Source organism: Carcharhinus amblyrhynchos, chromosome 25, assembly GCF_965287045.1.
Source record: "Carcharhinus amblyrhynchos chromosome 25, sCarAmb.v2.hapA, whole genome shotgun sequence".
In the NCBI taxonomy this organism is placed as follows: Eukaryota; Metazoa; Chordata; class Chondrichthyes; order Carcharhiniformes; family Carcharhinidae; genus Carcharhinus; species Carcharhinus amblyrhynchos.
Genome location: NC_137348.1, coordinates 297,945 through 313,117, shown reverse-complemented (window position 1 = coordinate 313,117; position 15,173 = coordinate 297,945). Strand labels below are relative to the sequence as shown.

General features: G+C 44.6%; 1 protein-coding gene across 1 annotated transcript; it reads right to left on the bottom strand.

Moving 5' to 3' along the window:
- Positions 1-662: 662 nt before the first annotated feature.
- Positions 663-7,190, bottom strand: LOC145358303 (uncharacterized). The gene is made up of 2 exons (XM_080212214.1): positions 6,886-7,190; positions 663-1,848 (listed from the first exon to the last, which is right to left on the bottom strand). Exons 1-2 carry the CDS (start codon positions 7,085-7,087, stop codon positions 992-994), a joined length of 1,059 nt encoding a protein of 352 aa, XP_080068340.1. The 5' UTR covers positions 7,088-7,190; the 3' UTR covers positions 663-991.
- Between the last annotated feature and the right edge of the window lie 7,983 nt (positions 7,191-15,173).

Here is a 15,173-nt window from a genome sequence, read left to right as displayed (position 1 = left end):
TTGAGTTTAAAAACTGGCAAGTCATGTATATGCTTTATAGAACCTTAACGAGGTTGCACTTGGAATATAGTGTTCAATTCTGGTCGCCACATTACCAGAAGGATGTGGAGGCTTTGGAGAGGGTACAGAAAAGATTTACCAGGGTGTTGCCTGGTATGGAAGGCATTAGCTACAAGGAGAGGTTGGAGAAACTTGGTTTGTTCTCACTGGAGCAATGGAGGTTGAGGGGAGACCTGATAGAAGTCTACAAGATTATGACAAGCATGGACAGAGTGGATAGTCAGAAGCTTTCTCCCAGGGTGTAAGAGTCAATTACTGGGGGCACAGGTTTAAGGTGCGAGGGGCAAGATTTAAAGGAGATGTACGAGGCAGATTTTTTACACAGAGGGTGGTGGGTGCCTGCAACTCGTTGCGGGAGAGGTAGTGGAAGTGGATACAGTGGTAACTTTTAAGGGGTGTCTTGACAAATACATGAATAGGATGGGAATCAAGGGAATGTGGTCCCTGGAAGGGTAGGGGATTTTAGTTAAGTCGGGCAGCATGGTTGGAACTGGCTTGGAAGGCCGAAGGGCCTGTTCCTGTGCTGTAATTTTCTTTGTTCTTTGTATGGCAAAGAAGTACGTACATTTCCATCAAAGTTTATTTGGATAAATTCCACGGCCTTAGATCAAGCTGAAACTTTTATTAATACTGGAGCTCTCAGGAGAAATTAGACTTTAATCACATATCACAAAGTGACAATATAACTTAACATTAAAATCTGTTCTAATATATTGCAAAGACTCCCCTATCAAATACAGAGACAGTGCTCTCAGATATACAAAAATCCAGTTCAAAGTTCTGATGTTCACACTCCCTGTTCATAACCACTCAGTGATTTCCACTCATTATTCAGATATTACAACTGTTTCATTTGATTGTTTTTATCTAGTCCATAATCATTTACTAAACAAAGCAAACAGCTAAAGTAGTTCTCAATAGTAGACCGTATTTAGCATAGAAAACCACTTTCCAAATAGTCTTCGGGTTTCACCACTACAACTGGTGTGTTTGGGATGTCTGTACTAGTTGGTGCTGTGTGGTTCAGATGATGTAAAATTCTCAGAGTGCAGTTTTTGAAAAACATCTCTTCCGTGGGCTGCATGTTACCTGACTGTACAGAGATAAGGGTCACCTGTGTAGCTGTAGGGCTGGTCGCTGAATGAAGACTCAGCGTAACAGCACAAGATTGACTTCTTACACTTTTTGCAATGACAGTGGCACATGTACCTGGTCTGGGAAACAAGCCAGATTGTGACCAAAAAATATGACTGTAATCCAACATTCTACTCATTATGTTGGGAGCCAAATCACCATCAGTGACTAATAGTAATTTGACAATAATTTTAGCAAGGCAAAGCATTGTGTTCCATGAATCTTCAAATCCAACTCCAACAAACCAACATTCTAGAGTCGCTGTGGGGTCAGCGAGACAATGATTGAAAACATTTTCCAAGGTTGTCCAGAAATCTTCTGTCTGGCTTGGGAAGGATGCCCTGAGCTTGCGGAACTTGTCAATCAGTGAATCTCGCCCATTCAATTTTGTTAAATCGGGCTGGATGTGAAGAGGCTCAGACTGATTAGAGGAAACTAATATGATTGTGACAGCAACAAAGACTAAAGTTAAAACTGCAGCAAGTTTGAATGAAGCAAAGAAATCCGATTCCAGAGATATTGGGTTTGCAGTCTGCTCCCTTGATTCCGTTCCAAACAAATAGCAACTGTTTTCATCCTCAGGAAAACTGTCATACTGAGAAATGTTAGCAATTTCTGTCTGTTCATTAAACACATCTGTGATCCTGATCTCATCTGTGAGAAACATTAAAGGAGAAAGATTTTCATTTACTTATTAACTTCTCACTCAAGTGTCACATCACAGGGTCAGCTGATTTCCTCCTTTCTCCTATACACCATTTGATCCCGTGTCATTTAACTGTTTGTATCAGCCTACCATGAGGGTCCTTCTCAAATGTTTTACTAAAGTTCATGTAGACAACATCCACAGCTCTTCCCTCATCAATCATTTTTGTCACTTCATCAAAAAACTCACTTATTGCGTGCAGTTCTGATCGCCGCATTACAGGAAGGATGTGGAAGCATTGGAAAGGGTGTAGAGGAGATTGACCAGGATGTTGCCTGGTATGGTGGGAAGGTCTTATGAGGAAAGGCTGAGGGATTTGAGGTTGTTTTCGTTAGAGAGAAGAAGGTTAAGAGGTGACCTAATTGAGGCATACAAGATGATCAGAGGATGATAGGGTGGACAGTAAGAGCCTTTTTCCTTGGATGGAGATGGCTAGCACGAGGGGACATAGCTTTAAATTGAGGGAGTGATAGATATGGGACAGATGTCAGAGGTAGGTTCTTTACTCAGAGTAGTAAGGGCATAAGAACATAAGAAATAGGAGCAGGAGTAGGCCATCTAGCCCCTCGAGCCTGCCCCGCCATTCAATAAGATCATGGCTGATCTGTCGTGGAATGCCCTGCCTGCAACCGTAGTGGATTCGCCAACATTAAGGGCATTGAAATGGTCATTGGATAAACACATGGACGATATTGGAATAGTGTAGGTTAGATGGGCTTTAAGTTGGTTTCACAGGTCAGTGCAACATTGAGGGCCGAAGGGCTTGTACTGCGCTGTAATGTTCTATACTCCATGATCCCTTTAATCCCAAGAGCTAAATCTAATTTCTCGAAATCAGACAATGTTTTGGCATCAACTACTTTCTGTGGTACTGAATTCTACTCATTCACCACCCTCTAGGTGAAGAAATTTCTTCTCACATCAATTCAAAAAGGTTTACCCTCATCCTCAAACTATGACCCTTAGTCCTGGACTCCTCCACAATTGGGAACATTCTTGGGAACATAGCCAGTGGTGTCCCATTATTTAAAAGGACAACAAGGATAACCTGGGTAATTCAGGCCAGTGAGCAGACATCAGTGACAGTGAAATTGTTGGAGAAGATTCTTAGGAATTGAATCTATACACTTGTATACACATTTGGAACTGAATGGTTTTATTAGCGACAGATGGCAAGGTTTTGTATGAGGGAAGTCATGTCTCACTAATTCATTTGAATTTTTTGAGGAAGTGACAAAAATGATTGACGAGGGAAGGGCTGTGGATGTTGTCTACATGAACTTTTTTGTAAAGCATTTAACAAGGACCCTCATGGTAGGCTGATGCAAAATGGTTAAATCACACAGGATCAACGGTGAACGAGTTAGATGGATTCAGAACTGGCTTGGCCATACAAGTCATGATGTGGGTATGCCGGCGTTGGACTGGCGTAAACACAGTAAAAAGTCTGACAACACCAGGTTTTAGTCCAACCGATTTATTTGATAGTAAACTCACAAGCTTTCGGGGTTAGCCCCTTTGTCAGGTGAATGGAGAGTTCACCATTCACCTGACGAAGAGGGAAACCTCAAAAGCTTGTGAGTATTATCAAATAAATCGGTTGGACTAAAACCTGGTGTTGTCAGACTTTTTACTGTGTTTTGGCCATACAAGACAGACAGTAGCAGTGAAGGGGTGTTTTTCTGAATGGAGGTCTGTGTGGTGTTTCGCAGGGATCAGTGCTGGGGCCTCGGCTGTTTGTAATATATATAAATGACTTGGAAGAAAACGTAGCTGGTCTGATTAGCAAATTTGTGGATGATACAAAGATTGCTGGAGTTGTGGATAGTGATGAAGATTGTCAGAGGTTACAGCTGGAAATAGATAAGCTGGAAAATTGGGCAGAGAAATGGCAGATGGAGTTTAATCTGGATAAATGCAAGGTGATGCATTTTAGTAGACCCAATTCAGATGGGAACTGTAAAATAAATGGCAGAACCATAAATAAGGAGCATAGACACAGAGAGAAATCTGGGAGTACAGGTCCACAATCCTTAAAAGTGGCAGCACAGGCGGAAAAGGTGGCGAAGAAAGTATATCGCACGCTTGCCTTCATTGGACAGAGCAACGAGTATAAAAGTTGGCAAATTATGTTAGTTATATAAAACATTGGTTAGGCCAAATTTGTGTCCAATTCTTGTCACCACACTACCAGAAGGACGTGGAGGCTTTGGAGAGAGTACAGAAAAGGTTTACCAGAATGTTGGAGGGTACTAGCTATGAGGAGAGATTGAATAAACTGGGATTGTTCTCCCTGGAAAGAAGGAGGCTGAGGGATGACCTGATAGAAGTTTATAAAATTATGAGGGGTATAGATAGGGTGAACAGTTGGAAGCTTTTTCCCAGGGTAGAAATGACAATCACAAGAGAGCACAAGTTCAAGGTAAGACGGGAAAGGTTCAGTGGAGATGCGTGGGGAAGTTTTTTACGATGTGGAGATGCCGGTGTTGGACTGGGGTAAACACAGAAAGAATTCTCACAACACCAGGTTAGAGCCCAACAGGTTTATTTGGTAGTAAACACCACTAGCTTTTGGAACGCTATTCCTTCGTCAGGTGAGTGGGGAGTTCTCATCACAAACAGGGCATATAAAAGCAAACACAGTTTACAGAATACTGATTAGAATGCGAGTCTTTACAGCTAATCTGCTATTCAAGTCTTAAAGGTGCAACAATGTGAGTGGAGAGGTCTACACCTTTAAGACTTGAATAGCAGATTAGCTGTAAAGACTCGCATTCTAATCAGTATTCTGTAAACTGTGTTTGCTTTTATATGCCCTGTTTGTGATGAGAACTCCCCACTCACCTGACGAAGGAATAGCGTTCCAAAAGCTAGTGGTGTTTACTACCAAATAAACCTGTTGGACTTGAACCTGGTGTTCTGAGACTTCTTATGCACCTGTGCTTTGGTTCCCACCCCCCCGCCAAACTAGTTTAAATCCTGCCATGTGATACCAGCAAACCTGCCAGCCAGGATATTTATGCCCCTCCAGTTTAGATCCCTCCGTTCTTCTTGTACAGGTCCCACATGCCCGGAAGAGGTCCCAATAGTCCAGATATCTGAAATCTTCCCTCCTACACCAGTTGTTTAGTCACGTGTTGAGCTGCACTGTCTTCCTATTCTGAGCCTCACTGGCACAGGGAGTAATCCTGAGGTTACAACCCTAGAGGTTCTGCTTTTTAACTTTCTATCTAACTCCCTAAACTGCTGCTGCAGGACCTCATCACTCTCTTCCTACCTATATTGTTAGTATCAATATGTACCACAACCTCTGGCTGTTCACCCAGCCCCTTCAGGATGCTTTCTGCCCATTCAGAGACATCCTGGTTCCTGGCACCAGGAAGGCAACATCCCATCCTGGAGTCTCTTTCACGTCCACAGAAATGCCTATCTATAGAATCCCCTATTACTATTGCTCTAGTGCTGTTTGTCCCTCCCTGCTTAACAACAGAGCCAGCTGTGGTGCCGCTGCTGCTGCTGTTATCCCCTGATAGGCTATTCCTCCCAACAGTATCCAAAACGGTATAGTTGTTAGAGAGGGGGATGACTATAGAGGATTACTGTACTGACTGCCTGCCCCTTCCAGTGGTCACCTATCTATCTGTCTGCACCTTGGGTGTGACTACGGCTCTGAAGCTCCTATCTATGATGCTTTCTGCCACCTGCATGCTCCAAGGTGCATCCAACTGCCCCTCTACCCATCCATGCAGTCCGTTAACAGCTGCAACTGAGTGCACTTTCTGCAGATATAGTCGTTCAAGACACTGGATTTGTCACGGATCTCCCACATCTCATAAGTGCATCCTCTGGGTCGGAAGCCCAGTTGGAGAATCGGTGCAGACCTGATGGGCTGTAAAGCCTCTTTTGCACTATTGCGATTCTACTTAAATGGGCAGAGATTTCAGGACTTGGTGGGTACAGTATGATCTACGTATCCTGGCATGTGAATCACAAGGTTAATACACAGTTTCAGGGAGTGATTCGGAAGGCAAATGGAACGTTGGTATCTATTGCAGGGGGAATGGAATACAAATGTAGGGAAGCTTTACTGCAGCGGTAGAGGGTCTCAGTCACACCACATCTGCTGTATTGTGTATCACTTTGGATTTCTTATTTAAAAAAAGGATGTAATTGCAGTAGAAGCATTTCAGAGAAGGTTCATACAATTGATTTCTGGGATGAAGAAGTTACCTTCTGAAGAAAAGTTGAACAGGTTGGGCCTACAGCCATTGCAGTTTAGAAGGATGAGAGGTGACCTTTATGAAACATATCAGATCCTGAGCGGACTTGATATGGTGAGAGCTGAGAGGCTGTTTCCCCTGTGGGAGCAATTGGACCAGACAGTTTAAAACTAAGGCATCTCCTGTTTTAGACAGAGATTAGGAGAATTGTTTTCTCTCAGAAATTGAGAGTATGTGGAGTTTCCTTCCCCAGAGAGTCATTGGGGCAGTCATTGAATATTTTGAAGGCGGAGTTAGTTAGATTCTCGACTAACAAATGTATTAACAGTTATGGGGAGGGCAGGAGAGTTGAGGTCACAATCAGATAAACCATTTTCGGAGCCAAAGGCAGAACAATCTGAAGGGACAGAATGGACAATCCAACAGAGAAAACTCCCAATGCATTCGAGAACCACTTCCCCCCATCGCACCCCCCCCCCCCCACCTCGCCCACCTCCACCCCCAACACTCAATCCAACAGAAAAACTATCTTTTAATCCAACAGAGAGACTTCCCTCCCTGAATCCAGTGGACAACCCCCTTACCCCACAGAAAAAAGCAAATTACCGCGGATTACTGCGAAAACAGAAAATGCTGGAAAATCTTGGCAGGTCTGAAAGCTTCTGTGGAGAGAGAATAGAACCAAAGGAGTCTGGATGACCCTTTGTCAGAGCTGAGCTATAGTCCAGCACTACTCTGTTTCTGAGTCTCTCTCTCTTTACTCACCTGCTTTTGGTGAATCAGGGGACCTTGGGCTCCTGCCAAGAGTTCTGCTGGGGTGTGTAGACTCAGCTTCTCTCCGAAGGTTGACAGCGCTGGCAGCTGTTGGGGGCTGTGAGTGGGGGAGGGCAGGGGGGGTGTCTATAAATCTAGGCCCACAGCAGCTTCCAGGACTCTGCCTCTCCTGCTCACATTCAGTCCTTTCCATTGCTCGGGATAAACCAGTTCCTCCAGTTCCCAGGAACAGGTTTGTGAGCTGAGAATGAGGGAGTGGTTTCCAGCTATTCACTAGAATGCTTTCACTTCCGTATCCTTAGTGATTTTTCTAATCATTTGTGAATTGAGGCAACATGATTCTTTCTGTTCTGATAGCTTCATCAAATTAGAATAAACATGGAATCTGTTCTGAGTATTGGTGGCAGTGATAGTTCCTCTGGGGTGTGTCAGAGCCCAGTCCCCACAGCACAGCTGATCAGCTACACTGGGGCAGGAGGAAGTTCGGAAAAGCAATAGTGATAGGAGAGTGCAGAGTTAGGGGAACAGGCAGACATTGCACCAGCCACTAATGGGAGTCCATGACAGTCTAATCTTATTGAAACATAAGAAATGCTGAGGGGATTTGATAGGGTGAATGCTGACAGAATAAGTAGTGAGCTGCCACAGGGATCAGTGCTGGGGTCTCAAATTTTTAGAATCTATGTCAACAACCTGGATGAAGGGACTGAAAACAGGCACTGAAACCCGACAGTCAGATAGGCAGGAAAGTAAATTGTCAAGAGCATTGAGAGGCCGGAATTTTACCACCGGAATCGGAGTGGGCAAGGGGCGGAATGTGGAAAGGTGTGTTGACCCTGGGCAGGATTTTCTGGTTTCGGGATAAGCGAAGCCATAAAATCCCACCCAGAGAGTCTAGAGGAATGGAGACAGATTAAATGAGTGGTGAAAAATTGGCAGATGGAGGATAATGTGGAAAAATGTGAACTTATTCATGTTGCTGGAAAGAACAGAAAAGCAGGATACCATATAAATGGAAAGAGGCTTCAGAACTTTTCAGTTAAGATCAAGCCCACGATAGGTGCAGTACCCCATTTTGTCAGCTTGGAACTTGTTTGCCTGTCTTGTGGGGACCACGATTTGGATTCAATTTGAATTTGAATTTTGGAGTGAGCAAGGAGATGGATTGGGGTCTGCTTGGTCCTCGCTGAGTGTTAACTTTGTAAAAATTATAAAAATAAACTCGGTGATACAGATGGATCTATGCGTCTGGGTACAAGAAAAGGTTGGAGGTGTTGTGGATAGTGTGGAGGGATGTCAGAAGTTACAGCGAGACATAGATAGGATGCAAGACTGGGAGGAGAAGTGGCAGATGGACTTCAACTCAGATAAGTGTGAAGTGGTTCATTTTGGCAGGTCAAATTGGATGGCAGAATATAATATAAATGGTAGGGCTCTTGGCAGTGTGGAAGATCAGAAGGATCTTGGGGTCCAAGTTCATAGGGCGCTCAAAGCAGCTATGCAGGTTGAAGCTGTGGTTAAGCATATGATGTACTGGCCTTCATCAATTGAGGGATTGAGTTTAGGAGTCGGGAGATAATGCTGCAGCTATATAGGACCCTGCTCAGACCCCACTTGGAGTACTGTGCTCAGTTCTGGTCGCCTCACTACAGGCAGGATGTGGAAGCCAAAGAAAGGGTGCAGAGGAAATTTACAAGGATGTTGCCTGGAATTGGGGAGCATGCCTTATGAGGGTAGGTTGAGGGAGCTCAGACTTTTCTCCTTGGAGAGACGAAGGGTGAGAGGTGACCTGGTAGAGGTTTATAAGATGTCGAGAGGTATTGATCGAGTGGATAGTAGAGGCTTTTCCCCAGGGCTGAAATGGTTGCCACAAGAGGACACAGGTTTAAGGTGTTGGGGAGTAGGTACAGAGGATATGTCAGGGGTAAGCTTTTCATACAGAGAGTGGTGGGTACGTGGAATGGGCTGCAGGCAATGTGGTGGAGGCAGATTCAATAGGGTTTTTAAAGAGACTTTTAGATAAGTACATGGAACTTAGTAAGATAGAGGGTTATAGGTAAGCCTAGTAATCTCTAAGGTAGGGACACGATCGGCACAACTTTGTGGGCCGAAGGGCCTGTATTGTGCTGTAGTTTTTCTATGTTTCTAAACAGATTAGGTTAATATGCAGGTACAGCAAGTAATGAGGGAAGTAAATGGAATGTTAGTGTTCATTGCAAGAAAAATGAATATAAAAAGGAAAGCTTTATTGTAGCTGTGCAGGGTTTCAGTAGAATATGTCTGGATTCTGTGCACAGTTTTGGTCTTCTCATTGAAAGTAAAGTAGTTGCATTCAAAACAGTTAGACCATAAGATATAGGAGCAGAATTAGGCCACTCGGCCCATCGAGCCTGCTCTGCCATTCAATCATGGCTGATATGATTCTTATCCCCATTCTGTTGCCTTCTCCCCATAACCCTCGGCTGATACCGGAGTTGAGGCGGTTGAACTATGAGGAGAGGCTGAATAAACTAGGCTTGTACTCGTTAGAGTTTAGAAGAATGAGGGGAGATCTCATTGAGACGTATAAGATGATGAATGGGACAGATAGGATAGAGGTGGAGAGGCTCTTCCCGCTCAGAAAGGACAGTAGGACTAGGGGGCACAGCCTCAAGATAAAGGGGGGGCGGTTTAGAACGGAGTTGAGGAGGAACTTCTTCACTCAAAGGGTGGTGAATCTCTGGAATTCTCTGCCCATTGAAGTGGTAGAGGCTGCCTCGCTAAATATATTTAAGACGCGGGTTGATAGGTTTTTGATAGGCAAGGAGATTAAGGGTTATGGGGAGAGGGCGGGAAGGTGGAACTGAGCCACGACAGATCAGCCATGATCTTACTGAATGACGGGGCAGGCTCGAGAGGCTAGATGGCCTACTCCTGCTCCTATTTCTTATGTTCTTATGTAACCCCTGATCCCCTTATTGATCAAGAACCTATCTCTGTTTTAAAGACACCCAATGACCTGGCCTCCACAGCCTTCTGTGGCAATGAGTTCCACAGATTCACCACCCTCTGGCTGAAGAAATTCCTCCTCATCTCTGTGTTAAAGGATTATCCCTTCACTCTGAAGTTGTGCTCTTGAGTTCTAGTTTCTCTCACTAGTGGAAATATCCTCTCCACGTTTCCAGGCGTCTCAATATTCTGTAAGTTTCAGGTAGATGCCCCCTCATCCTTCTAAACTCCATCAAATATAGACCCAGACTCCTCAATCACTCCTCATATGACAAGCCTTTCATTCCAGGGATCTTTCTTATGAATCTCCTCTGGACCCTTTCCAAGGCCAGCACATCCTTTCTTAGAAATAGGGCCCAAAACTGCTCATAATATTCCAAATGGGGTCTGACCAGAATCTTATACAGCCTCAGCAGTACATTCCTGCTCTTGTATTCTAGCCCTCTAGAAATGAACACTAAGAATCAAAGAATCCTACAGACTCATCGAGTCTGCACTGATGCATGAAAGGCCTTGACCTGTCCATCTAATCCCAGTTCCCAGCAATTGGCCCTTAGCCTTGAATGTTATAATGTGCCAAGTCTCATCCAGTTACTTTTTAGAGAATGTGAGGCATCCCGCCTCCACCATCCTCCCAGGCAGAGCATTCCAGACCCTCACCACCCTCTGGGTAAAAAAGGATTTTCCTCAAATCCCCCCCAAACCTCCTGCCCCTCACTTTTAACTTGTGTCCCCCTCGTGACTGACCTTCAACTAATGGGAACAGCTGCTCCTTATCCACCCTGTCCATGCCTCTCATAATCTTGTACACCTCGATCAGGTCACCCCTCAGTTTTCTCTGCTCCAGAGAAAACAACCCAAACCTATCCAACCTCTCTTCATAACTGAAATGATCCACCCCAGACAGCATCCTGATGAATCTCCTCTGCATCCCCTCCAGTGCAATCACATCCTTCCGATAATATGGCGACCGGAATTGCACACAGTGCTCCAGCTGTGGCCTCACCAAAGTTCTATACAACTCCAACATGACTTCTCTGATTTTTTTAAAAAGTTTATTTATTAGTGACAAATAAGGCTTACATTAACACCGCAATGAAGTTACTGTGGAATTCACCTAGTTGCCACCCTCCGGCTCCTGTTTAGATCAATGTACCTAGCCAGCATGTCTTTCAGACTGTGGGAGGAAACCGGAGCACTTGGAGGAAACCCATGCAGACACAGGGAGAACATTCAAACTCCACACAGACACTGACCCAAGCCAGGAATTGAACCTGGGTCCTTGGCGCTGTGAGGCAGCAGCGCTAACCACTGTGCCACCATGCCACTTTTGTAACCTGTACCCTGATTGATAAAGGCAAGTGTGCCATATGGTTTTTACGCCACCTATTAACCAACCGTTCCACCTTCAGAGATCGATGGACAAACACACCAAGGTCTCTTTGTTCTTCGGAACTTCCTAGTGTTAGACCTTTCACAGTACATTTTCTTGTCAAATTATTTCTTTCAAAGCATACACCTCACACTTTTCAGGGTTTAATTCCATCTGCCACTTATCTGCCCATTTGATCATCTTGTCTGTATCTTCCTGTAACCCAAAACACTCAACCTCACTGTTAACCACCCAACCAATCTTTGTGTCATTGGCAAACTTCCTGATCCTCCCCCCCCAATATAATCATAGAAACCATAGAAAATTACAGCTCAGAAACAGGCCTTTTGGCCCTTCTTGTCTGTGCTGAACCATTTTTTGCCTAGTCCCACTGACCTGTGCCTGGACCATATCCCTCCACACCCCTCTCATCCATGAACCTGTCCAAGTTTTTCTTAAATGTTAAAAGTGACTCCACATTTACCACTTTATCCGGCAGCTCATTCCACACTCCCACCACTCTCTGCGTGAAGAATCCCCCCTAATATTCCCGTTAAACTTTTCTCCTTTCACCCTTAACCCATGCCCTCTGGTTTTTTTTCTCCTCTAGCCTCAGTGGAAAAAGCCTGCTTACATTCACTCTATCTATACCCATCAAAATCTTATACACCTCTATCAAATCTCCCCTCATTCTCCAGGGAATAAAGTCGTAACTTTTTCAATCTCTCTCTGTAACTCAGTTTCTCAAGTCCCGGCAACATCCTTGTAAACCATCTCTGCACTCTTTCAACCTTATTTACATCCTTCTTGCACACAATACTCTAAATTTGGCCTCACCAATGCCTTATACAACCTCACCAGAACACTCCAACTTTTATACTCAATACTCCGATTTATAAAGGCCAATGTACCAAAAGCACACTTTACGACCCTATCCACCTGTGACGTCACTTTTAGGGAATTCTGTACCTGTATTCCCAGATCCCTCTGTTCAACTGCACTCTTCAGAGTCCTGCCATTTACCCTGTACATTCTACTTTGGTTTGTCCTTCCAAAGTGCATTACCTCACACTTGTCTGCGTTAAATTCCATTTGCCATTTTTCAGCCCATTTTTCTAATTGGTCCAAATCCCTCTGCAAGCTTTGAAAACCTTCCTCACTGTCCACTATACCTCCGATCTTTGTATCATCAGCAAAATTGCTGATCCAATTTACCACATTATCATCCAGATCATTGATATAGATGACAAACAACAATGGACCCAACACCGATCCCTGCGGCACACCACTAGTCACAGGCCTCCACTCAGAGAAGCAATCCTCCAAAACCACTCTCTGACTTCTTCCACTGAGCCAGTGTCTAATCCAATTTACTACCTCCCCGTGTATACCTAGCGACTGAACCTTCCTAACTAACCTCCCATGAGGGACCTTATCAAAGGCCTTGCTGAAATCCAGGTAGACAACATCCACCGCCTTCCCTTCATCCACTTTCCTGGTAACCTCTCGAAAAACTCTAATAGCATGGAGTTAAGGTCATAACTAGATCAGCCATGAACTTCCTGATTATTGAGCAGGCTTGAAGGTCAGTTCTGGGAAGTGGGCCTAGAAATGGCAAATGGAGCTCAATACATATAAATGTGAGGTGTTACATTTTGGTAGGATTTTCACGGTGAATGGTAGGAACTTAGGGAGTATCCTGGAACATAGAGACCTTGGAGCTCAGTTGCATGGTTTTCTAAAGGTGGAGTCAGGAGCTCAGTTGCATGGTTTTCTAAAGGTGGAGTCACAGTTAGATAAAGCAGTGAAGACTGCTTTTGGTATGCTGGCCTTTATCAGTCAGGGCACTGAGTATGGAAGTTGGAAAGTTATGTTGCAGCTGTATGGAGCTGTACACCTGGAGTGCTGTGTACAGCCTTGTTATAGGATAGATAATGTGGAGATGCTCGCGTTGGACTTGGGTGGGTAAAGTAAGAAGTCTCACAACACCATGTTTATTTGGTAGCATGAGCTTTTGGAGCACTGTTGCTTCATCAGGTGAGTCCAGTTATTAAACTGGAAAGAATGCAGATTTACAAAGGAATTGCCAGGACTCAAGGGACTGAGTTATAGGGAGTGATTGGACAGGCTAGGACTTTTTCCTTTGGAACATAGGAGATTGAGGGGTGATCTTATACAGGTGTAAAAGATCATGAGAGGCATGGATAGGGTGAATGCACTTGCTCAGTCTTTTTCCCAGGGTTGTGGAATTGAGAACTAGAGGACATTGTTTAAGTTTACCTGAGGAGTAGCGTTTTTACACAGAGGAGGGTACATGTGTGGAATGAGCTGCCGGAAGAAGTGGTTGAGGCAGGGACATTGGCAACATTTAAAAGGCATTTGGACAGATAAAGTTTATTTATTAATCATAAATAGGCTTACATTGTTACTGCGAAAATCTCCTAGTTGCCACACTCCGGCGCCTGTTCAGGTACACTGAGGGAGAATTTATCATAGCTAATGCACCTAACCAGCACATCTTTTGGACTGTGGGAAGAAACCGGACACCCACATGAAACCCACACAGACACTGGAGAGAATGAACAAACTCCACACAGACAGTGACCCAAGCCAGAAATTGAACCCAGGAAATGGGGTTAGAACGGTTAGGTGGTTTGTCTTTGACTGGAGCAGATGTGATGTCCTTTAGGACCTGGCCAGCCCGGTCTGACGTGGTGCTGCTATTGAGCCACTCTTGATGTCAACACTGAAGTCTCCTCCAACCAGAATATATTTGTGCATTTGCTATCCTCAGTTCCTCTTCAAAGAGGTGTTCAATATGGATGTGCACTGATTCATCAGCTGAAGGGTAAGGGGTGGCAGCAGGTCATAATCGACAGGAGGTTTCCTTGCCCATGTGTGACCTGATGCCATGAGAATTCATGGGGTCTGGAGTCGATGTTCCAGGGTAACTCTCTCCCAACTGTACACCACTGTGTTGCTACGTCTGCTGGGTTTGACCTGCTGGTGGGACAGGACATAACCAGGAATGGTGATACTGGTGTCTGGGATATTATCTTTAAGGTATGATTCTGTCAGCATGGCTTCATCAGACTGTTGCTTGACTAGTTTGTGAGAGAACTCTCCCAATTTCCCCAAGTGTAAGGAGGACTTTGCAGGATTGACAGGGCTAAGTTTGCAGTTGTTCTTTCTGGTAGGTCTATACTTGGTGATTCATCCATGTCCATCCCTTTGAGACTTCATAGTAATTTTATACAGCTGAATGGTTTACTAGACCATTTCAGAGAGCAATTGAGAGTCAACCACATTGCTGTAGTTCTGGAGTCATATGTAGGCCAGACAAGGGAAGGATGGCAGATTTCCTTCCCTATATGACATGATGCAGGGTGGAGAACTTCAGATTCTGGGGACATTGAGACATAGTCTGGTGAAGGTGGAACCTGTACAGATCACGCCAGTTACACCTGAAGAGTACACAGACCAATTTCCTTGCACTTTACTTGTATTATCAGGGAGGATTTAAACTAACTTGGCAGGGGTAAAGTAGGAGGTAATACTAGAAAGAATACCAACGTTCAAAGCGATAGCTCCCGAATAGAAACCAGTGAGGTATTAGAAACATAGAAAAACTACAGCACAAACAGGCCCTTCGGCCCACAAGTTGCACCGATTATATCCTTACCTGCTAGGCTTACCTATAACCCTCAATCCTATTAAGTCCCACGTACTCATCCAGAAGTCTCTTAAAAGCCCCTATCGAATTTGCCTCCACCACCACCACCGCCGGCAGCCGATTCCACTCACCCACCACTTTGGGGGCGATCTTATGATTGCGCCCCACCAGAACATGGCAGCGGATATTCCACACGGTCAGCCTCGCGCCCATTTCTGGCACGAGATGGAAAAAACTATTTGAATT

What these genes read in the sequence shown, in the direction of transcription:
- LOC145358303 (XM_080212214.1), bottom strand. Translation starts at nt 7,087, where the DNA reads ATGGAAAGGACTGAATGTGAGCAGGAGAGGCAGAGTCCTGGAAGCTGC. An exon ending in CCCTGATTCACCAAAAGCAG is followed by an intron (nt 1,849 to 6,885) that starts GTGAGTAAAGAG and finishes TGTTTCTCACAG; the next exon opens with ATGAGATCAGGATCACAGAT.